Source organism: Sinocyclocheilus rhinocerous, unplaced genomic scaffold (genome assembly GCF_001515625.1).
Source record: "Sinocyclocheilus rhinocerous isolate Xijiao unplaced genomic scaffold, SAMN03320098_v1.1 scaffold3807, whole genome shotgun sequence".
Taxonomy (NCBI): Eukaryota; Metazoa; Chordata; class Actinopteri; order Cypriniformes; family Cyprinidae; genus Sinocyclocheilus; species Sinocyclocheilus rhinocerous.
The window spans coordinates 930,185-954,993 of NW_015660506.1; the positions used below are offsets into that span (position 1 = coordinate 930,185).

Consider the following 24,809-nt stretch of genomic DNA (forward strand, 5'->3'; position numbering starts at 1 on the left):
GGCCTGACAGGGCATATCATAGTATGGTAAGGGGCGTAACATTTCCGTCACACGATTGAGGTATTCAGCCAATCGCAACGCACTGGATAGCTGGCCAATCACAGCACACCTCGCTTTTTCAGACCGATGAGCTTTGTAAAAATCAACGTGTTTCAGAAAGGCGGGGCATAGAGGAGAAACAATAATGTACAATATGTGGAAAATAATGTGTTTTTTGAACCTTAAACCGCATAAACACATTGTATTACACCAAATACACAAAATAATGTTCTTTTTAGCAAATCATATGACCCCTTTAAATTCTTCTATAACTGTAAACTGTAACTTATTTTTGAGAGCAACAGAGACAGTCAAGAATAATTGCTAGCAGACTTCACCAAAATATCACCCAATCTGTGCTCTGACTTAAATTTAAGAGGTGTTGAGTCACCCCCTCTGTTAAACAGTCCTACCTACTACATGAATTTAAACACTTATTTCCATTCCTCCCTCTCATGATTTCATGCCATACAGTAACCTGTAACAATGTCCAACTCACTCTGTGGTTTCATACAGTCATTTTCTAGTCTGTGAGTCTAAGATGTGCGTACACACCCTGGAATACATCATAAAAACTGCCACAGAAAAGTTGGACATTTGTCTGTCTTATAATTCATAATATTAATTTTGGCATGTACACCATACTTTGTTATAGAAGTGAAGAAATTATTAGATCACTCCATTAGATCATTTCATCATAAACAGAATGTGCATCACATTTAGCCTGGCCTACTTAATTACTTCCAGATTTACAGTTTACAGGGCTGGGCTTTAGTACGTGCATGTAGTAAGGTTGTAACTCTTTCCTAAAAGTGGACAGGAGGCAGAAAAAAGGTAGTTGTACTGCGTCACTGAAAAAAAAAAAATCAGTTGGATATAGTATCTAAATACTACCATCTGCTTGTTTGTGAACAACACAGCTATGACACACAAGAGCTGGTCTCAGTCTCCAGGTCACGTGTAGCCATTGTGCCTTTGAGCTGCTCAACCTTGCATTCTGGAAGAGAGAAGCAGAATTTCATACAGTGACATGTAATTCCATGACCTAACATCCTGCTTCAGACTCTACACCATACACCAAAGACACACCAACCGATACACCCAGACCCAGATTCTCCCTCCTCACATACTCCAGTTACATGAGTCACATAGGACTCCCTCTTCTTCCTCTTCTGATTTAAAGGAACAGTTCACCCAAAATGAAAAATCTGTCATAACGTTCTAAACCTGTAGCTAACAAAATCTGCAATACAGAACATTAATTATATTGACTACTTTTATTGTCTTTTATGTTATTTTTTGTATTTATGTATGTATTTATTTATTTAAATGAACCCTATCACAATTTGACCACGAATACCAGCATAATGACACTTTTTGTCTGTGAAAATGCACTATTACACTTCCTCCAGTAGATGGTGCTATAGGACAGAGCACTGTGTCCGTGGCGCACATTGCTTCCATATTTACTTACATAAACAAAAGAAATCACCAAAAAGATCATTATTTGTTCCATAAGAACGTTGTAAATTGTTGTATTTTCTTCTTCTTTTTTTTTTTTTTTTTTTTAATTCGATTTAGTTACAAAAGTAGTATCATTGGTTACTGCAAATATTTCTGTCCAAAAGATGCAAGTATTTTTAAGGCTGTCTAATGTAAAGTCATCTAGTCTTCGGTAATCTTGTTAATTTTCGAAATCCAGAAAAAACTCCCTAAATTAAAGAAATTTGGACATTTGTTGATGATATTACCCATTTGATTCTTCAATGTTACACATAAAAATAATGTGCACAGGACAGTACATAGTAGCTTGCCTTCTTCACTGTGTTCTGCATGTGGCAATGAAAGAATACCAGCATAAAAAGGGTGATTTAAGGATTTATTGAGATTTGGTCCTGTTAATGAGTAATGCTACTGACAAAGATCAGACACTCAAGCATAAAGACAAATGACTCATAAATAATACCCACATGATTGTTTATGGATAAACACTATGCCACCCATGTACAATATTGTCCCAGAATCTGGACAAGGCGAGTAGACCCCAGTTTGCAAAAACATTTGCATCACAAATGATTCATCAGCAGTTATGAACGTGTGCTGCAACTATTGTTATTGTCTCCAAGGTTCACAGAAAATCATATGTGTGAAGATTAAAATGGGGACTGTGCATCACAGTCAGTGTTTGATAATAAACATAAAGAAGCTTATTGCCTTAGTCAAGGTTCTATACACTCAGTATAGAGAGTGACTCTACATTCCATCACTGAACACAGACAGTCAGTCAGTCGGTCAGACACAGACTCATTAAGTGAGTAAGACCAAATAAATGAAGCAGGTTAGAGTCTGGGCAACAGTGATGCAGGACATATACCATGCATTCCAGTAAGGCTCAACATTCACAGCTATCGCTATGATATTGCTATCGTTTTAGAACACTGATCCTAAAAAAGACACATTTGGCACATCTAGATGGCTAAAACTCCATGATGCATAATGCTTCAGTTTAACTAAAATAGACTACCATTCAAAAGTTGACTTGGAAAAAAAATGACTTTATTATTAGTTATTTTGTTACAAAGTATTTCTATTCCAAATTAATTCTGGTCTTTTGAATCATCAAAAAAAATTATCAACAAAAACAGCAGCAGCACAACTGTGTTCAATAGTGATAATAAGAAGACATTTTTCTTGAGCAGCAAATCAGCATATTATAATGATTTCTAAGGGGATCATGTGACACTGAAGACTGGAGTAATGATGCTGAAAATGTGTCTTTACATCACAGGAGTATATTTTAAAATATATTTCAATAGAAACCCCTATCAATGGAAAAGCAGTTGTTTGTGCAAAAACCTGATGTTATTCAGCATGATCTGAGATTGATCCAAAGAGCATTTTGTGCTTTAATGGAAGAACTTCTGACTAAAAAATCATGACATCAATGTCACAAATTTACGACCTTATTTGATTAGTCACCTAAAAATAGTTCATCTTAATTTTGCTTCGTAACTTTTACTTAAAAATGTTAAAATTCCTAAGACCATCTGTTTATTTGAAGGAAATGAGAAATAGATGAGGTGAAAAAGAGAGGGATCTCATGAGAGAGCAGAAGATCAGGCCTTCACAGTCACATCTGTTGCTGTTCAGCTCCTAATGGCTCAACTCAGACATTACACCTAACACACAAACCTGCTTTCTCTTCCTGTATTCAGAGCCTGAATGCTCTGGCTGTTGATACTGGCTCACGGCTATGGAGGAAAACAGCATTTTAGTTCATCAAACTCTGGGAACGTGATTTATGAGCAAACCATATGGTTGACATCCCAACAGGGAAGAACCACTGGAGCTCCTTACATATATTACATGCAACTCCAAGTCTCATCTCAAAATGTCAGCCATGGCTGTGTTGTGTGGAAAGAGAGCAAGGAAATAGTGGCAGTGTGACCACATAGTGGTTACATTTGATTTAGAGAAGGATTTAAATTTACCATGCAAACTTTTACAACAAATATGACTTCTGCATGCACAGAAAAACTGAAAATGTAAAGCCCCTCTGCATGCCTTTGATTGGATCAACAGCAGACCACCCACCAGACCAGGTTAAATGAGTCATTCCACGAAACCGGTACGATTTGAGTCCCTCTGACCTTTTTAAGTGTATTTTATCTATTGGGTCACCAAAATCTATTTTTAAAAGCTTTTTGTATTAATTGAAATGTCTCCTTTAATAAGGTTTAAAAACATGACATACATTTTATCTTTATATTTGAAATTATCTTGTTTTTTTCAGTTGACACCACCTATTTTGTCATATGTCATTAATGTTGTGAGGTGTTCAGAAAAGTAATACATTTTAGTAAAAAATCTAAAAATGTGTAAGTCCAAATCGTACCGGTTTCGTGGAATGACTCAAATACTCTGCAAGATGTCTTAAGGACATAGTCTCATGTGGTTTCACAGTAAAGCAACACTGAAATCGGTTTTCAATTAGGTTCAGAAAGCATGTGCACTTTCCCCATCGCAAACACAGCTGCCCTCTGTAACTGAACCTGAGGCCTTTGACTTGTCACCAAACACACACACACACAATGGCTGATTTATACTCCCAGTCTTCCTCGCTGCAGGTAAAAACCCTTCTACACCACATACACACGTGAAGCTCAAAACAAGCTGCCTTCACAGAAGTCAAAGGAGAATATGACAAATAAACGGTACTAAGCAAACTTGAGCCCATTAAGCCCCTCGCCCACTCCAGGTGCACGGCCCTCTAAGATCAAGGGCTTCTTTCACCTAGTTGCAGTATTAAGTAAGATATTCCTGTCAGTTTACAGAAAGGTGCTTGTGTCATTCCCTGCTGCGCTGACATGGTTTGTTAGCATCAAACAAAAAGAGTTTAAGATTATAAGTATGTTTGAAAGTACTAGTTTTTGCACACTTCAGCTTCAGTCTTCATCTCTGTCCAAATATACATGACGAAAGGTGTAGTTGAATTCTTGAAGGATTAAATACGTTGCATGTCACTTCTGTCGGAATGCCATTAAGCAGAGATACAGATCGCATTATCTAGGTCTGTTAGTCTGAAATGGTCAGTGCTGTTATTCTGTGTACCCTGTGATACTATTGGCTGTTTTCAGATGCTGCTGTTGTCTTTTAATCTTCCTTTGTAACGTGTCTCACTGTTGTTTCCTGAAGGAAGTGTTTTGTTTTTATCCATTGCCATGCAATGTATTGCAGTAGCTCAGTTGCTTTAGTCTGATATCAAGTTGTGCATGTAAATGTGCTTTGTGACCGTAGTTTGAGAGACAATTCACACAGAATGGATTTTTGCCTTCCGCTGCACTTTTCCATTGTTGTCTATGTAAATATGGTGGGCAGATGCATATGACAGTTATACCCGCGTCTTGCATCTTTTGCTGTGTCCCGCATGACACACAGTACTAAAAACGTGGCGCTCATACTAAAAGTAGTTAAACTTTTTAAAAAACATGTCTCTTGACCTTGTTTTTTTCATTCCACTGAATTTAAACGCAAGAACTTGATGAAACTGTTGTCTTCTAGATCTATTTCTTAACTAAATCAAATTAGTTTCATAACTGACAAAACTCCAGTACTTTTATTGAACTGACTCAAGCTGAATAACATTGTCTTTTGTAGAGCTCCACATTGATCAATTGAATTTGTTTCATAATTGATGAACTGAACTGAATCAACACTGAACTGTCATGAGCTGAACAATGACACTGTTGTCTTTTTAGAGCTGTTTTACAGCAGTTCAATTTATTTTTGCATTTATTTATTTTTATTTTATTCATTTTTTTTTTTTTTAAGTATTCATAGTTCACAGGCTTCTTAGTACTCTTACACAAGTTTCTTAGAATGCTTAGTACTAATCTCACTATGGATCATCAGAATTCACATGTCAATGTTTCATTCACAGCAACTGCCTTTCATAATGCTATAACTACCAAACGTTTCATTGGCCTCTCTTCTCGTTCACATTAAAACATCTGTCCATGATCTAATCCAACGGATTTTAATGGTTAATCAGTGAATCATTTGGCATCTATACATTTCTACAGATATGGATTCCGTAGAATTGCATGGATTGCCATTTCCAAAATGGATAACCAAGTATAATGAATTATTGTAACAGTATAAGCAATTTAAAACAGATAAGAATCACAATGTTCAAAGTATGTGTGTGTGTGTGTGTATGAGAGAAAGAGAGAGAGATTTGTGATAAATATACATAGAGTCTGTCAGATTGATCAGAGACATCTGAATAAAGGAGATAGATGGCATCAGCGTTTTACATTACAGTATGCCGTGTGGGACTGTAAACAGAGGCCTTACCATGTTAGAGACTGTCAAAGTAATGCAAGTCACCCAAGAAATGGGCGGAACTACAGTCTAGACAGAGGCATATGGTAAAGTGACATCATTTACTGTATTGGAAGCAAACCGTTCTACACAAAACCTCATGACTGTGTTATATCTATATAAAATATAATACAAACTTTATGGATACTATGTCAGTTATGCAAGCACTCAAAAGTAAGTGTTAAAAGTACTCAATTGAAAGATTTTTGTATATCAGCGAATAAACCAAATGTTCTCAATTTATTACATAGATTTTGTGTTTTGAAACCATGATTATGTGGACTGAAATTATTTATAACTAGTGAGAAGCATGAGATATTTGAGTTGTGAAAGATTGACTAGCAGTGTAATCAGTTTGGATTTCTGCAGCAAGAGCTTTGAAAATTTACACCTTATGTAAAAAATGCACCAAAACGAGAAAAGACACAAGCATGACTTACATGACTAAGTATCAGTATGGGCTCAGTCTCAGTTCTTACAGGCAGCTGGTGTCCAGTGGCTAATTTTTTATTTAGTCTAGGTCCTGGTGGGATGGGTGTGGAGCTTCTAAATGTAACTTTTTCAAGAACAAGCGAGACACTCTTGAATTATCAGCAGGCAGTGTTATTGCATCACATTGTACAGTTAAAAATCATCATGAAAATGTGCAACCTGTGGCAATACACAAAAGACTAGCATTGTAGAGTAGCATTCCAAATTTCTTTACTTTATAAACCTCACCCTAATATACAATGTGCAAAACAAGAGTTAAGAGAATTATTGCTCTGGTTAGGTTAGTACCCATCTCTTCATTAAAGAGTTGTATAATTTTGCATTTTTTGTGTTCTATGCACACTTACATGTAGTAAATAAATTGATGTAAAATGTGTAACGGCTGGGAAAGGCACACTGTTAAAAATATACACTTGAAAAATGTCTTTTTGCCTATAAAACAATGCACAGCAAATCCATTATAATGTGCAGGAGATATGGTTAGAACTGGAAAAAATTAGGAATTATATTCAAGCAAGCATTCCATAGCGGGTCAATGTCTATCGCTCATGGAGGTTTCTGGAAAAGGCCGGTAAGCTCTGCCTCTCCAACTAGTCAAGCCAATCCTCTTCTCAAATTCGGCATGTGTCCATCTGCTGCTCATCAATAAACTTTCATTACCAAAACCGCATAAAGATCAGTTCCAATCCTCAGGAACCACACGCCTCAAAAAAAGTTTACATTGCAAAAGACCACAGCATTTGCTCTGTCTCTGTCCTCCACTGTAGTGCCGAGGTGCGCTGGACAGGTCCTGCCATGTCCCCCAGTCCAAATACAGGTCGATCAGTGGACTCCTCCGTTGCATGACTTGATACTACGCATATGGAAATCCGTCTCCATTGGGTGAAAGGGGATGGACTGCTTATAAACAGGATTAGATGCCTAGAAGGTAGACAAAGAGAGAGATGGAGTAGTAATAGGTCGGATGGGTTCATTGAAATGCACATGGTTAGAAGGGCAGAGCGAACAGAGTCTTTGAACCACAGCCTTGGAATGATCGTCATGACTCTACACTCCCAGCTGACTGATGTTTTCCAAAAGGCCTCATGGTTTCAATCAAAGTCTAGTTGTTTTTGTCCCTGTGATTGCACTGCGAGTTGCCAGTTCAGGCTATTTGCATTTTAAATAACTTACAAACAGTGGTATATGAATGCATTAGACTGCAGCTAGACTACTGTTCAAAAGAAAGAAATCAATACTTTTTACTTATGTTTCATAAGAATTCTATTTTAAATAAATGCTGTTCTTTTGAATGTTTATTCAAAAAATCCTGAAAAATGTTTCCAAAATATATTAATCGGCACAACTGTTTTCAACATTGATAATAAGAAACGATTTCCTTTTTTATTTTTTGAAAAATTTATTTTATTCAGCAATGATGCACTGAAATGGTCAAAAATGACAGTAAAGATATTTATAATGTTACAAAAAAAAATTGGTAACACTTTATAATAACTTTCATTTATAAATCATTAACAAACATTATATAATGCTTAACAGATCATTAGTTAATATATATATTCACATAGCTAGAAATATGAGATAATGTTCTTGTTAATGTTTACTAATGAACTTACTAAACATTACCTAATGATTAACATATGATTATTTATTGTAAATTGAAATGCTTACAAATGTCAGTAAATTTTCAGTTCATATGATCTTCATTGGTTGGTCTTTGTTTGTTGTGTAGACCTCTATTTACACATCTTAACAAATAATCTATTAATTAATTGTTCATGTTTTGCAGTACCCAATCTAAAGTGGAAACTATTCATCATTTGCAAATGTTTATAAATGTTTACTAATCATTAATACCTTTATGAGGAGTCATCTTAATGGCAAAAAGTGTCCCGAAAAACCTGAATTTTCCCTATTCACACATCTTTACTAATAATTTATTAATCATTTGTTCATGTTTTTGCTGTAGCCAATCTCTCAATAGCAGAGAAAGTGTTGTGCATGAACACAAGCTTTTAATCATTTTATAACATCTGTTAAAATCATTTGTAGATTTTCAATAAGTGCTTGATCATATAGAATTGAAAGTTTAAGGACATTTGTAAGCATTTTAACTTACATGGAATAATGATTTGTTTGAACATTATCTAATGTTTAATAATATATATTAACTAATGATCCATTAAGCATTATATAATGTTTGGTAATTATTTATTAATGAAAGTTATTATAAAGTGTTACCGTTCCACCAAATCAGCATATTAGAATGATTTCTGAAGGATCATGTGACACTGAAGACTGGAGTAATGATGCTGGAAACTGTGAAGCTTTGCATCACAGGAATGAATTACATTTTTAAATATTGTCAAATGGAAAACAATTAATTAACATTGTAATATTTCACAATAGTAATAGTTTTATTGCATTTTTGATAAAAGAAATGCAGCTTTGGTAAGCATAAGAGACTTCAAAAACTAAAAAAAAAAAATCTTACTGACACCAAACTTTCGAACGATATTATGCAAAAAAAAAAAAAACTAATACTAGCAATACCAGATCCTTGATTAATGGAAATCATCTTAAGAAAACGCTTTCTCGCAAATATTCCGACACTTCACACTGTCACAAGTGTCTGATTTCTATCATTTCATTTTCAATCAAACTTAATGCAGTAGATGGATTAAATCTCACCATCTCATATCGCGCCCGTGAACGTGCACTCTGGAAGCGTGCAAACTCGCGGTGGTCGTGGATGGTGATGACCAGTTTCCAGAGGGCTAGCAGCATGATGCCCATCAACAAGATGCTGCCAACAACTGCCAGGAGCACCGTCATGGCATTTGGGGCAACAGCACATTCTGTAAACACACAAAATACATAAATGCATGGCCATAATGTATGATATGATGTACTTTCCCATTAGAAACAATGTTTGTATCAGAAATTACAATACAAATATAACTTTTATTCTGATCATTTCCTCTCTTATACTTCCCAAACATGAGTGTGCTTAACATGATTCTGAACACAGTTCTTAATGAGGTAGCTGTGAAGTGCTAAACACTGACCTGGCTCTTTAAGTGCGGTGAGGACCGACTGGCCGTTGGCATGTTCAGAGTAGGTGAACTTCATCACACAGTCATTCTCGGTCTTATACACGCATTGAACAGTGTTGGAATCATCAGTTTCTGAAACAGATAGAGAGACATTGAGTAAAAGAGGAGTTTAGTTTAATAAAACCAAACTGTGGCTCAGGCAATCAAATGAGAAAGGCATGTTGAGCCAATAGCATAAACACTGAAACACTGAAATTATTGTTGCACCAGACCCTGCATTTCTCAACAAGGACCCAGATTAATCAAGAATGTTTAAATGTTATCATAATTAAAATACCCAACAGACTAGGAAGTCTCTCCCTTCTCAACAGTCATTTAACTATGGACCCTCTCTCTCTCTCTCTCTAAAAGAGCTGGATGTTTCCGGTGCACATGTGGAGTCCATTAAGGAAGTCAGCTGACTGAAACGGCAGAGAAATGTTGTGAAACATCGAATCCATGATGCCTTCTTTTACAATTAGGGGTGACATGGAAAGGCCTTAGAGAGTTCACAAGCATCCTGAATGTTTCAATTCAGCAAAGTCCAGCTTCATATTGCTCAACAATAAACATTTATTCATGCATTCCTAGACACATGTAAAAAAATTCCTCCTGCAATGAAACCGGTTATAAAAAGCCTGGAGAAGTTCTCATAAACTTTATTAACAGCTTTCGGACTCTAATAAAACCTTCATAATTATGAATAAATAAATAAAAAATATATACAAAAATATAATAAATAAAAAGATCTATATACACAACAAAAATAAACATTTTCTAAATTAGTTTTGTGCATTTCACATGTTAGTGGTTTGTATTACTAAGCAGTGGTTGAGAGGAAGAGCAGTAAACACAGGCTTTCACAGTTGGACATGTGAGACGTCCAGACTCACATTCTCCAGATAATAACATAAACAGAGCTGGCCTTGATACACCACAAGCTGTGCTTCACCCTGCTGTGGGTAACACATTCATGACCTGGAAGCACAAACTGTAGTGCTCTAGCAACAGTGTGTCCTGATGAGAGGGACTGATCTCTCAACTGAGCTCCTGATAACTGCTGCGTTCAACTTTTCTCTATGACTAAGCTTAAGGAAGGTGCATATTAAGCAACCAGTGTTGATGACATGGACTGAAAGTTAGTGTGTGCATGTTCAGAGAATTTTGTCATTTCATTACACCCTTTGACTATTCCTTCCTTACATGCACAAGCTTTAAATAACATCTGAAAACTGGGTAAAGTTTTAGCATGCCATTCTTTTCTCAAATGAGTCAATTCAAGTACTAACAGTTTAATTGATAGCAGAGCACAAACAAATAAATTTAAAAATGTTGTTCTTTGGCTTAAACAATCCACATATGTATTTGTATCTGAGGAAGAAGTGTGTTTGTGTCGGGTGGAGAGATACAGTGTTAGAGAAGCCGCCCCAAAACATCATTCAGTGTGTCAAGTGTTTTTGAGTGTGCACTCACTGAGTGTTTCCATGGTGATGATCTCATCCTTGCACATGCGCTGGCAGGTCTGGTTATCGGCCAGTCTCCCCGAGTTAAAGAGACGGCACTCGATGCATTCCCTGAGAAACATTCAAACTATAACTATCACAATACTGAAAAGACTGACCAGGTTGAATCTAAACAAAAGTCAGTGATGAAGGAAAGACATCTGCCAGTCAGCTTTGAGGAGTCTAATGGAGACCATATGTTGATTTATGTAATGCAAATAACAACTCTGCTGACATGATCTTGTTGCATGCTACCTAATTCCCATAGGCTAATAATGTATATACTTTTAAAGACAAACTTCACATTAGAAATCAGAAATACTTGTGAGTTAGCTTTAGTTAAGTTAGTTTCAGCATCCTCAGTCTCATACCTCTTTGTTCCACAAGCATCTGGACAGGTGGGACATTTTTCGCATGTGTCCCCAAATGCCCCTGGCTCAGTGCACTGGCACCGCCCACACACACAGCTGCCCCGCCCGCTACAGATCTTGCCGTCGTCCGACACACAGGAAGTCGTCTCTGTAGAACAATTACAGTTATCTCCAATATAACCAGCATGGCATTTACACTCACCGCAGTGGCATTCTCCATGGCCTGGAAAACAGGGAGAGAGAGAGAGAGAGAGAGAGAGAGAGAGAGAGAGTAAGTTAATTAAATAATGTCGATATAATGTTGATTTCTGCAAAAAAAGAGAGAGAGAGAGAGAGAGGGGGTTCAGAATAACTTTATATAACTCTGCAACCTCATATTTTGTATCAAATGGCTGGTTTGTTCAAAAATGTTCAAAAGACAAGAGGTATGAACACAAAAACTTCTCAGAAAAACAATACTGTACACACAAATGCACACAGTGAGAGTGAGAGCTTGCATATAACCAACATTCACTGACATTAATGGAAACAAATGCGTTACACATTTCTCTGTCATAACATAAAGATGGCCGCTGTCTACTTCTCCCACATTCTCTGAAGTCTCTCTGTCCTTGGCTGTGCACTGATTACAAGCAGATCTCCTCATTCCAACACCAAGGATTCTTGGCTAGTGTCTTCATTACTGAGTGTGAGCAAAACTCTTTTTGTGTTTTGAAGCAAATGTGCCAATGTGACTCAAATTTGGCTGCAATGACTCAAGTGAAAGTTGATATTTTGATGTAGTACTGTACGTGCGAAAACATGAAGGGTCTTGCAGCCAAAATTATTTAAAAAAAGACAAGCTTTCATGGCAAAACAGCTGTGAACAGATTGAAAGCAGTGGTGAACACTTGGTGTGCCATCAGCTGCCGCTGCAGCCTCACACCACTGACTGCACAAGAACTAGAAATTGTTGGAAAAATTGAGCGCACATGCTGCAAAGTTGCAGTTTCGTGCATGTGTAGTCCAGAGAGGTCATATTAGCTTGTAGGAAAGATAAGGAGATCTGCTTTAAAAGTGATTGTTCACCCATAAATGAATTTTCTTTCATTATTTACTCACCCTCATGTTGTTGCATTATTATTATTTTTTCTGTAAAAGTAGAAATTTTTGAAGACCTTCATGCAGCTCTTCATACATTTCATAGTGACCCGAGGGCATAGCGGCGGGAACTAATGCAGCTGAGAATGCTGCAGCATGCCCTGCCGACTGCTGTTTCTCTGCACTGGAATTTAAGATGACACAGCTTGATTTTTTCCCCCTACGTTTTTAATTTTCCACATTTGTTCATAAAATTACTCTAAAGATTATTTTGTTTTTATATGTTGTCGAATGTCAAGTCAAGTCAAGTTTATTTGTACAGCGCTTTTCACGATACAAATCATTGCAAAGCAACTTTACAGCAAATTAAGTTTCTACAATATTTAGTGGTAGCTTATCAGTGGTGACTGTCAATTAATGTACATATGGCAGAAATGTACGGAAAAATCAATTTAAGACGTAATAAAACAGACGATGAACACTATTAACAGCAATTATTATATGATGCAATCAAACTTATAGCAAAATGTGGTAGTTCTGTATGTTGTTTCAGGGTTGGCATCATCTGAGGTCCTCTGAGGGGTTGGCATCATCTCTTCTCAGGTGTTCTGGATCCAGACTGAAGCTTGTGTAAATCCTAGTTACCACGGGATGTCAATTAAATGATCAGTGGTGGAAACTGAGAGCTTTTGGCCATTGGATCAGAGCACTGTCAATCACTGCCTGATTCGCTGCCTATTGTAGCCTCTAAATTTGATAATGCTCAAATTTTTAAAACGCTGCCAATGCTTTGTAAAGGCTCTCTAACCATGCCAATAAAGCTACTTGAATCTGAATTTGCCAGCTGATTGCGATGCAGATTTTTTCAAACAGGAGGAAGATACACAACAGCCACAGACCGTCTCCGTTCATGGTATGTAATGAATTATATATGTGACCCTGGACCACAAAACCAGTCATAAGGGTCAGTTTTTTTAAATTGAGATTTGAATTGAATAAATAGGCTTTCCATTGATGTATGGTTTGTTAGGATAGGACAATATTTGGCCGAGAAACAACTATTTGAAAATCTGGAATCTGAGGGTGCAAAAAAATCAAAATATTTAGAAAATCGCCTTTAAAGTTGTCCAAATGAAGTTCTTAGCAATGCATATTACTAATCAAAAATTATGTTTACAAATTTACAAAATATCTTCATGGAACATGATCTTTACTTAATATCCTAATGATTTTTGGCATAAAAGAAAAATCTATAATTTTGACCCTTACATTGTTTTTTTGGCTATTGCTACAAATATACCCAAGCGACACTGTGGTATTGCAGATGATAAATGGTGCATAATTCAGAGGTTAATGTTTAGTAAAACCCCCTTAAATAATAAAAACATAAAAGAAAAAAAATATTATTGAACTAAAATCAACAAAGCAATATATATTCATTCTCATTAGGGCTGTCAATAGATTACAATTTTTAATTGGATTAATGAGATTAATCGCGATTAATTGCACACTTATCATGAAATTAAGCATACCATTTATCTTGTTTAACACATTCATTTAGTCATTATTTACTATATCCAGCAAGATAAACTAAAAGATTGAAGGGTGATTCTTACAAAACAGTATAAAAGTAAGTGGTTCCCCATTTATAATTAAGAGAAAAAAACATGTTCATTAAAAATTCTTTAAGAAAGTAAGAGTCCAAGTCTGGTAGGGTTATGAGAGGAACATAAGGGAGAGAAATCGTCTGCTAGTTCTATTTAATGTACCCCCCCTTAGGGTGTATTCTGTTTGAAACACTAAGCACGGTGTACAATTCCTTCACTGAACACCTTTACTGAATGAATGAACCTCTGAACGGATCTGGTATGAACGGATCTGGTATGAACAAAGACACGCTGTGGCGTGTTCTCCACACCTGTTTTCTTAATCTCTTTTTAAAGGTGTGTGTATATGTGACCGTACTGTTACTCTAAAATAACAGCATCCACAGGCTTCATGTTCAATGTTTTAACCCCAGATTTTCAGAACTGACAGTCTTTAGATTTAATACATTGACCAAGAATATCAAGCCATCATCTAAATGCAAATAAAATAAAAAAAATTCTAGAGAATCAATGCAGACCTGCTCTCCCAGCATTCCTGAATCCAGTCTTTTATTTAGGTCACTGAGTAAATGTGCTGTTGCCATGCCAGAAAGGCAGATCCATGCCTCTGGGAATGAGCCTCAGCCCATTTCTACCACACTCCCAGTCAAACTAGACAAATTCACACACGAGCGAGTCCAAAGCCACGCAAGCACTGAAATATGTAAATTACCATCAACCTCAAGTATTAGGTTTAAGGGTGCAAAGTTTCACAGTCAACACAAAGTCTGTGCTTGTAAAATGCAGTTTGAGTAGCGTAAACTTGAGCTCTACTGCTGTGAAGTCTCCATGAAGGGCATAGCCATCTTTATTGTGATGTAAATTTCCTTTTTCCTGCTTTAAAAACTAAAATATGATAGATTGAGCTTAACTTGACAGACATATTTAAAAGAATATATGTAGGCTTGTGATCTGTCATAAATTGTAATGCCAAAATCATGAAATCAGACTGATAGCATGATGATCATACATCAAACTAAAGTGGAAAGGAAATTTACACAGATGCAGAAAAAAACCAAAGCTTTCCAAAGCAATGTAATGCTTCCAACGGTCTAAAATATCTGCATGTTCGAGAATCTGCTTGTTCTAGTTTCTTGTATGAACAATATATTACCAATGTTGTTATCGTTAACTAAAACTAAGCTAAAAAATAAAACAGTTTCTATAAATACATTTCTGTAATTTAAATAAAGCTCAAATGAAAATAATATATATATATATATTTGATGAAAAACTTGACTACTAACTGAAATATGTTTAAGTAGTTAATTAAACCAAAAACTTTTTTATTTATTATAAGTTATTATAAATAAATTAACCACATATTAAAAAATAATAATAATAAAAATGACATGAAATTACTAAAACTTAAACTACTAATTAAAATGAAAACAAATTACAAAAATAACAGTTAGAGTACTAATAAATATAATACTATAATACTAAAATAACAACTGCATATTATATTAAAAAATCTAGAGTGAAAGAAAGGAATTTTCATCATTCATTTATCAATTTTCATCATTCTCCATTTCCAAAAGTACACCAATTTAAATGTTTTAAATGTAGGACATTTACTATACAATAGCATTTTTTTTCTTAAAATAATTAATTGACACTGAACATATCTAAATATGTTATTCAACAAGCTACTCATTCCAGACCTGCAGAAACCATTTGTCAATTAGTGTACTGAACTGCTATTGGTTGACTGATATGCTGAGCCTGACCTGTCCTTCCTGTTATAAAGACATTTTTAGCCTCTGCAGTCCCACAGGAAGTGTAGATCCTGCTGCTGAAGCAACAGGAAGTACATTCCTCTTTATATTTTAACACTCCAGCTGAGTGCTTCATTTCTCCCCACTCAAACACTTTAAAATGAGATTATAGAATATTGCAGGGGGAATGTGGTTCAGGAATATGTTACCAGGATGGTGTGTCCATTTAAACACACAGGGTAGTTCTCAAGCAAGATTTTTTGTATTTGTCAGAGCATATCAGATAGCAGCATGTGAATCAAGCCATGATTGCATGGGAATCAAACAATAGAGTTGCATGGTATATAGCCAAACATACACCAACTCTACAGAAATCTCTCAGCTAGGAGAGAAGGAAAAGGATTGACTGCCTCTACTGCATGCTGCCCATACAAAGACACTCTCTCTCACACACACACACACACACACACACACACACACACAAAACAAAAGAAGCCAATCAGCCAATCAGAAGTCAATGCAACTGTGGAGACCTAGCTCCTCCCATCACCGGCTGTCATGTGATCCATGAGAATTCTCAACAGCCGACCCCAAAAATGAAACACATTTGCATTCTAGAGAATTTGATACAATTATTTAAGACACCTTTCAATTTAAAGGAGGACGTATCTTGCCGCCCCTTGAGGGCAATCAGGGAGATTGCAATTGCAATAAAAAAGGCACCTATTTTACATTACATTAAGCAGTACATTAGAAATTAAACATGTAAAGGTAGAAGCCATGGCTACAGTTCAACAGGGTTGGAGGTTAGAGCAAAGGCCATAACAAAACTCCTGAAAAAAGTTGGGAGGCCATGGTTCTGGCAGGGTTGTGGACACACACAAAAAAAGTCAGTTGTTTTAATAGAATCCCAGATGTAGAACAAGGCTCCAACAACACTGCTGGTGTAAAGCAAAGAAGAAATTTAGAAATGATCACAAGTAAATGTGAAGGCCGAAGCTCCAAACAAACTAAACTAACTGGAACTAAGCTGGTTTCTCTGCACCAACAGGAATGGAAGCAACATATCAGGACTGAGCTGACTTCTTTGCACCAGCAGGGACAGAGGCAACTTGCAAGGACTGAGGAGCATTACATCTTGGTGCATGTTTGGCTCAAAGTAAGGGAATAGCATATCTTGTGACACCATTGATCTCTAGATGGTTCTGTTCTCTTCTCCAGGCACTCAAGAGCATCTTGCTCTTGCCTTGACCGGTAAGCATCCTTTGATGTTTGGGAATATGAAATGACATCAACATGCCACAATCTTTTAACATTCATCTGCAGCTGATCTTTAGTTGAAGCAGCTAAGAAGTGACACTGAGTAGAAGAACTAGTCTCTTTTATCAAAGAAATGGGCCCCTGCAGTAGCCATCCAAGACGAGCATGCAGTGCAGCTGGACTTCTCGGAGGACCAAATATCACTCGTTCGGTAAAGCATTGCAAGTGTGGATGATCTGCTCCTACTAGTAACAGAGGCTTAACCTGAAGGAATTCTTCAACAGGAACACCTCTAAGATGCTGATAACATCGTTGGAAAGTATGGACAGGGTAAGTTTTTTCAGGTAAGTCCAACATCTTAGATGTAAATGCTGCTCTGATCTGATATTTCCTGTGCTTAAAAGACTGGAGAAATTGAAAAGATGATATTAGCACCCTCAATCTCTTCAGAACCCGGTCGAATTGTTTGCAACCTCATGGATTCTCTTGATTTTGTTTAACAACAGGGAACAATTTGACTAGAACTCTGTTCAGAACTGGTAGAAAAGGAAGAACTTCTACTTCTAGTCTGCATTGCTCTAATTGCCTGGCTCAGCTCTGGCAACCTTCCTTTTATCTTCTGTATATCTTCAGCAAGAACTCTCACCTCATCTTGAGTCTTGGCTATGGCAGCCCTTTGTGATATCTCCCGAGACACTTGATCAGAAGAGGGTCGTCCTTGTGTGCAGACAGAGTCAGTAGATGATCTTGACTGAGTTGTATGGTATATAGTCAGGCACACACTATTTCTACAAAATTCTCTCAGGAAGGAAAGAAGGAAAATTAATGACTGCTTCTACTGCATGCTGCCCATACAGAGAGACACAGACACAGACACACACCAAACAAAAGATGCCAATAAATCATTCAATGCACCTGTGGAGACCTAGCTTCTCCCATCACCGGCTGTCATGTGATCCATGATAATTTTCAACAAGATGATTGAGCTAGTCTAGTGTATCATCACATTCCTCTCAGTTCTTAGTGAAGAGTCACTAAACTTATTGAACCATGATGCATCTGTCTGCCAGCACCAGAGGGAGATACAATTACAGTGAGGAGACTGTGGGGTCAATATGAAGTGGCTAAAATTCCTTATTAGACATATAAACCACTTTATAGCAGTTCAGAGTGGGCCGTAAGGGGAGAAGGTTCAATTTGTGATTTTTTTAAATATGTATACTACCGTTAAATTTTTTTGGGTAGGTAAATGTTTATTTGAATAAATTTATTTGAATTTATTTGAAATAAAAATCTTTTGTGACAATATAAAAGTCTTTAGTCACTTTTGATCAATTTAATCTTGCTAAATAAAGGAATTAATATCTAACACACACACATAGGGATGTAACGATTAACCGCGAGCCGGCTGAAAATCGATTCAAATATGTGACGATTCAAATCGGTTGAGATGCTAAACAAATCGTGATTCAGTTAGGTGTAGGAGGTTATATGAATGTATGTCTGAGGGGAACTTACTGTCTTTAGAAAAGTTGAGAACAGATGATCACATGTTGTGCAGGTGTGCTGACAAACACACAAAAGCACAAAACCAGAGGATCTTTGACGACTGCTAGGAATTAATAGCAAAAATGCTCACATTATGGAATCAAACCAAAGTTGGGCTGGCTTGTCTCAGATTAAGGTAGCACAAAGACTTCTCATTTGTTTGTTGCTTTAATTTTGGGTGATATTAATTATTTTTTTATTTTTTTTTAAAGCTAAAACTATGTGAACCTAAATTATCTAAAAATTAACCTTTTTACTATTTTAAATTTACACAAAAAAATCTGACCTAATCAAAACTTTGAGAAGAATAATTTAAAAAAGAAATAAAAAATTGTTACAATTTTACAATGGGCGTAGAAAAGAATCACCCCTCTTTAAAATAATCACATTTTGTTGCTTTGCAGCCTGAAATGAAGACGGACACAGTTTTTGTTTTATCCAGCTGTATTTACTCAGTGCAACTTATAACACTCAAGTGAAAGATATAACACCAACATGTCAGAAAAAAACAAAAAAAACAGAATCACTGAGTTGGAAAAAGGATCACCCCCCTCCTAAAAATGACTTGTAAACTCAATCAGGTGTAGCTAATCACCTTCTCAATGGCACACAAAGCCATTTGACTTTCAACTGTGATCAGCTGTGGTAATTTTGATTAGCTCAGCATGAAAAGAGCTTTCCTGGAGCATTTCAGTCCTTGGTAGTGCAACTGAAGCAAACAATCAACTTATGGGCGGCAAGGCACTGTCACAAGATCTCTGGGATAAAGTTGTGGACAGGCACAAGTCAGGACTCAGGAGATGGATACAAAACAATTTCAAAGGCTTTATCAATGCCTAGAAGCACAGTGAAGTCTATTATTAAGAAGTGGAAGGTATTTGGTACAACACAGACCCTCCCTGGATCAGGATGTCACTCCAAACTGGTTGAAAGAGCCAGGAGGAAACTGATCAGAGAGGCAAGAGGCCTACAGCAACTCTGAAGCAGACGCAGGAATTTATGACAAAGAGTGGTCATTGTGTGCAAGTGTCAACAATATCACAAATTCTCCACAAATGTGGCTTGTATGGGAGGGTTGCAAGAAAAAAAACACTCCTCAAGAAAGGCCACATGCAGTCAGGAGTGAGCTTTGCCAAAACACATCTTGAAGATTCTGAGGCAGTTGAGACTAAAATGGAATGGGCAAATAGATGTTCAAAGTCAGTAGAGACAGAGTCATATCCCAAAAAAGTCTGTAATTAAAGGTGGTTCAACAAAATACTGACATAAGGGGGTGATCCTTTTTCCAACTCAGTGATTTTCACTTGGATGTTATAAGTTGCACTGAGTAAATACCGCTGGATAAAACAAAAACTGTGTGCATAATGTAGTTTGCACAAGCGAACAGACTTGCAGATCAAAGTTATAAAACATGACGTGGTCATGGCTTGTGGTTGCTCTGTCTTTCTTGTGGTGGCAAACTTGAAATGGATCCTCCTTTAGATCTGAAAAACACTCAGAAAGATCTGTAATCACTGGGGGGCAGTGGCAATCTCTGCCAAGTTCTAGTTCCACCCAGTGAGGAACCACCAGCAGAACACAGTTCTGCTCCAGAGACATCTCACTTCCCTATCTGGAGCTGTGAGAGTGAGGCGTTTTCAGAAATACTGATCAAACACTAAAGCAAGCTACTTAAAATATCAGCAGTCTACATTGACAAAAACATGCCACAGACTCAGTGGTCATTCTTCCTTCCCTACGAAAGAAGAAACAAACAAGTGCGGGTGACACAGAAGAATTCAGTTTGTGTGCATGTAATTCAACTCCATATTCAGTGGAAAGTTCAAGGCACACTAAAAAACTTATTTTGAAGGATAATCATTCATAGATAAACATAGAACCAAAGGAGCTATCCAGTTTTCGCAGACCTCTGATCAAGCACTGATCTGATAAAGTGTGCTAAACACAAACAACACAGCAATGTTTATGACACTTGTTGTTTCAGGCACCAAATTACCAATTTTTAGTCCTCTGTTTTACGTCATTACAAGGGCAAATATATAGTACACTATCGTTCAAAAGTTTGGGGTCTGTAAATAGTTTTTCATGTTTTTGAAAGAAGTCTCTTATGCTTACCAAGGCAGCATTTATTTAATCAAAAATACTGTAAAAACAGTAAAACTGTTAAATGTTAATTAAAATAACTGTTTTCTACTTTAACATGTCATTTATTCCTGACATTATAAATGTCTTCACTGTCACTTTTGATTAATTTAATGCATCCCTGCTGAATAAAAGTAATAATAAAAAAATGTTCCCAAAAACTTTTGAAAAGTAGTATACATATACCTGATATTAACCATATCATCTGATAGTGAAATAGATCAGATTTCACCACTTACAAAATGACAATACAGCAGTCAGTCCTAATGATCATTGATCACATTTGAGAAACAAACCTAAACTGGTTTCAGTGCGAACAAAGCCATAGATTCTAGCTGTGCGTGAGTAATGGACCCTTGTGGAAGCTGCCTCTTGCTTCTTCATGTTTTTTTAAATTACTTCCATTCCTTATTTCCACACTATGTGCCATTCTTTTTGGTCGACAACACGCAAAAGCAATGTGTTGTCTGACTTTACTTTGCAGGAACAGTGTGACCACTGTGTTTAGCTTAAGAAGTACAACTCATTTGTCAATAGAGAAACATGTGCAAGGCAAGTATGCAGGCCAAGACACGGCAAGCTGTCTCTTGTAGTTGCATCTCTTGAGTGGTGACAAAGTCTTGGCAGTAATAAAACCAGGTCTACAGATACTTGACGTGTGGTGTCTGTTCCCTTCACAAGATGCCTTAGCAACCAGGAAACCTCAATGTACTCCAAAGAGAATAAAATAATAAGTTAAAAATAATCGTGAAATGACTCTCACGTTTCTCCACTTAATGAGGAGCACATCTGAACGTTTGAGCCTTTTGAGCAGAGAAATTGTATTTAAGATTATTATTGCAGTCAGAAGTTTTGTCTCATGTGACTGCAGGGTAACATCTCAAGCTCAGAGACAATAACAATTACAGAGCAGGCGTACAAGATAAATACAGTTATCTTCAACCACAGAGCCTTCTGACGCCTTTTAAATAAACAGGTAGACTGAGGAAAATGATGCACAAAGTAATGCATATTATTTTTAAAAACATGCCCAGATCACTATAGTTTGGGCCTGTGGTACATCTATGAGGTTTCAGGCTAGAAACAAGCTAATGTGTTTCCCTGCATGCTTTACTGCTGGCATGGTATGGTGTAAGCATTACACTAATTACCATTTAACGAACTACAGCATGTTTCTGCTGCTCTACAACATAAGTGTGGGAAGTGCAAGGGCAAAGAGCCAAAAAAAACACCATGTCTAGAACTCAAAGTATTTTAAAAATAAAACATATATTAAACAGTCTAAACGAGAAATGCATAACAGTTCTGTAGTTTGTCTAAATAAAACTGACTGACTAATTCCATTTGTTTGACACCAAAGACAGAAAGACTGCTGTTGACAGTCTAGTGTTTCTCCTCACAAAACCAACTATCTGCTGAGACTGTGTGCACAAGGATTGGCAGACTTTGACTCATCACTAATTATTTACCCTTTCTTGCCCTTGCCAATGTCAAAATTGGATGCAGAAGAAGATATCTTTCCAGAGGAAGTTAAATACATTCAAAACAGCTAAACAACTTTTGTGCCAACATCAGGACATCAGTAATATATATTGCTACTGTGTGCAGGACTATAAACAAAAGACTAGTCCACTTTCCGAAACGGTAATTTGCATGGAAAAATCATTATCTCGTTACAATTTGTTGCCCTGAGCTAGTCCTGAAATTAGAGGCGCAGTAATCCCATTGTAGCAATGCGGTCACTTAAAGACAGATTTGAAAAGCAACTAAACAAAACCAAGATGAACAAGTTTGGGTGTGTTTTACCAGCCCTCGAGGAGACACACAAAGACAGGGACAGCTGAGATTTGTTTTTTAGCACTGGCTGATTGCAGCGTACTGGTACAGTGATGACACTGCAAGATTCTCTGATCTGAAACTACTGAAACAAACTAAAATACCACCCAGTTTCACAAACTGACATCTAAAAGTCTTTTAAAAGTATTTTATTTAAACCTGGAAAAGTCTGAGGAGTCACTAATCATAATGTAATAATATTTACATTATTTTACAAGCCACAAATTAATGTTACTATTTTTTTCTATGTTATATTAATATATAATAACAATTATGTAAGATAGTAAATATTATATTTTTTGCTATGGTTTCAATATTATATTAGCCTATATTATATTACAGAAAAAGTTAACTTTCTACTGGTGGTCTCAGGCTTTTGGACTCCACTGTAAAACAAGCTTTGTACAGATCAAAAACATCCTCAGGGTATGCATCAAAATACTTTCACCAAAAGCATCATGTTAGCGTCACTCGAATATGAACCACTGCATCAAATCATGCAGTGACATGCAGAAACCATCTTCGTGAATACATAAAACCTTCTGTTTGACAGCTGTCTCAACCTCCAACCTGCCCAAAGGGAAATGCCGTTTTATTTTTATTAGCAATTTTTATCTTTGCAATAAAATACCTAGTAGCTGAGATTTGGGGTGTGGATGTACATGTAACATCCATTCATAAGGTATAATATTTCAAAGGATGAAATATGAATACCCGCAAACCACCCATTATGAGCAGTTTTTGACATTCTATTCTTTTGAAATGTTTCATCTAAAGGCTTGGCATTTAAAAGTACGCCAGAAAAGTCAGTAAGAAGTGAGGCAGGAATCATGGGAGATGCTTTATTTGTTTAGCATGCTGATCCAGGTCCCTGAGGCTCCTACAGGATCCACTTTCCATCCTGACTAGGTTTGTTCAACTGAGCTTTTCATTTTGCTGGTGCATTTAGGGATGCTTTTCAGACAGTAGAACACATCTGAGTAAATAACCAACAAATTCCAGTGTTTGTTAAAATACCTCTGTTGAACTCAATGGCCTCCTCTGCTTGTAAACTGAAAACACCATTATCATAACCATAATCCCCCCCCCAAAAAATGTTTGTGCATCTTGTGCATCGACAATGTTACCCATGAGAGATACTGCAGATCCCCAGACATAAAAATTGATCCTTCTGCCTCAAACATGAATTTCACAAAGCTATTCTGCCAGCAAATGCACTCTTACGGCAAATCAATGTGCGCAATGAATCCTATTCCAAAGTCCCATTTTGCTTCTGGTTCTTGACAGCTCTAATGTTCAACATGTGACCATACTGCTCTCATAAATACCCCACCAGGCACAACGTGACAAACGTTCCACATCACAAACAAAAACAGATATGAAGTGTTTATATCCAATCATCCTATGCACGCCAGACTTTCCAGTATTTTTGATGATGGTAAAGCGGTGAAGGCCTTGTCTGTTTGTTTGCTTCTGAGGTCATTGTGTTGCCAGGTGCTGATGTAATTTACTGGGGTAAATGAGGATGCAGGGGTGTGGAAAAAAGATGTAAATGGTCTGTGTACAGTTACAGAGATGAGTTGGTGGAATGTTTGCCAAACGTTAAATGAAACCACATTACATCCAAATTACAGCATATGTTTGGTATTCAACATGCAACATCTCATCTGCTCCATGTGCTTACTGCTAACATAAGCTAACATCTGAAAGTATCTCAAAAACAGCTCCAAAAACAACCAGGTGTCTAGCATATTGCTTGGATAGACTGCAAATGTTTTTGAGAAAAAACAACATATATGCCCAACAACAACAAACATCACTTCTGAGATGTTATTACAAGTTGGTGACAACAGTTTAAAAGCCCTTGTTTGATTGTATACTGCTCAGGGTCAAGTGCATAACATTTGATTTCTTGTTTGTACACACTACCGTTCAAAGTAGGGCTGCACGATAAATCGCATGCGATATTTAACGCACATCTTGTCAGAAAGCCGGTTCTGTAATCAGCGGTAAATCTCCATCACCTGCGTGCTTTCACATTGAGCAGCATTAACTACACAGAGCCGTTGTTCACTGACGAGCTGCGCAACACCACGTTCATATTCGCGCGATTTTTTGCGCAGCTTGTCATATATTAAATTAAATTATTTAAATAACTGAAAAGATACTTTAAAAATGAAACTAAAACTGCCAGCAG

General features: G+C 36.8%; 1 protein-coding gene across 2 annotated transcripts in view; it reads right to left on the bottom strand.

The window, feature by feature from the left end:
• Nucleotides 1–6,504: 6,504 nt before the first annotated feature.
• LOC107725247 (integrin beta-5-like) overlaps nt 6,505–24,809 on the bottom strand; it is a 39,286-nt gene continuing 20,981 nt past the window's right edge. For both annotated transcript variants that reach the window (XM_016534440.1, XM_016534441.1), the window contains 5 exons: nt 11,383–11,605; nt 10,983–11,083; nt 9,483–9,602; nt 9,106–9,272; nt 6,505–7,335 (listed from right to left, as the gene is read on the bottom strand). In XM_016534440.1, coding sequence (XP_016389926.1) covers nt 7,237–7,335; nt 9,106–9,272; nt 9,483–9,602; nt 10,983–11,083; nt 11,383–11,605 — 710 coding nt within the window. In that variant the 3' untranslated portion in view covers nt 6,505–7,236. The remainder of the gene's footprint in view (nt 7,336–9,105; nt 9,273–9,482; nt 9,603–10,982; nt 11,084–11,382; nt 11,606–24,809) is intronic.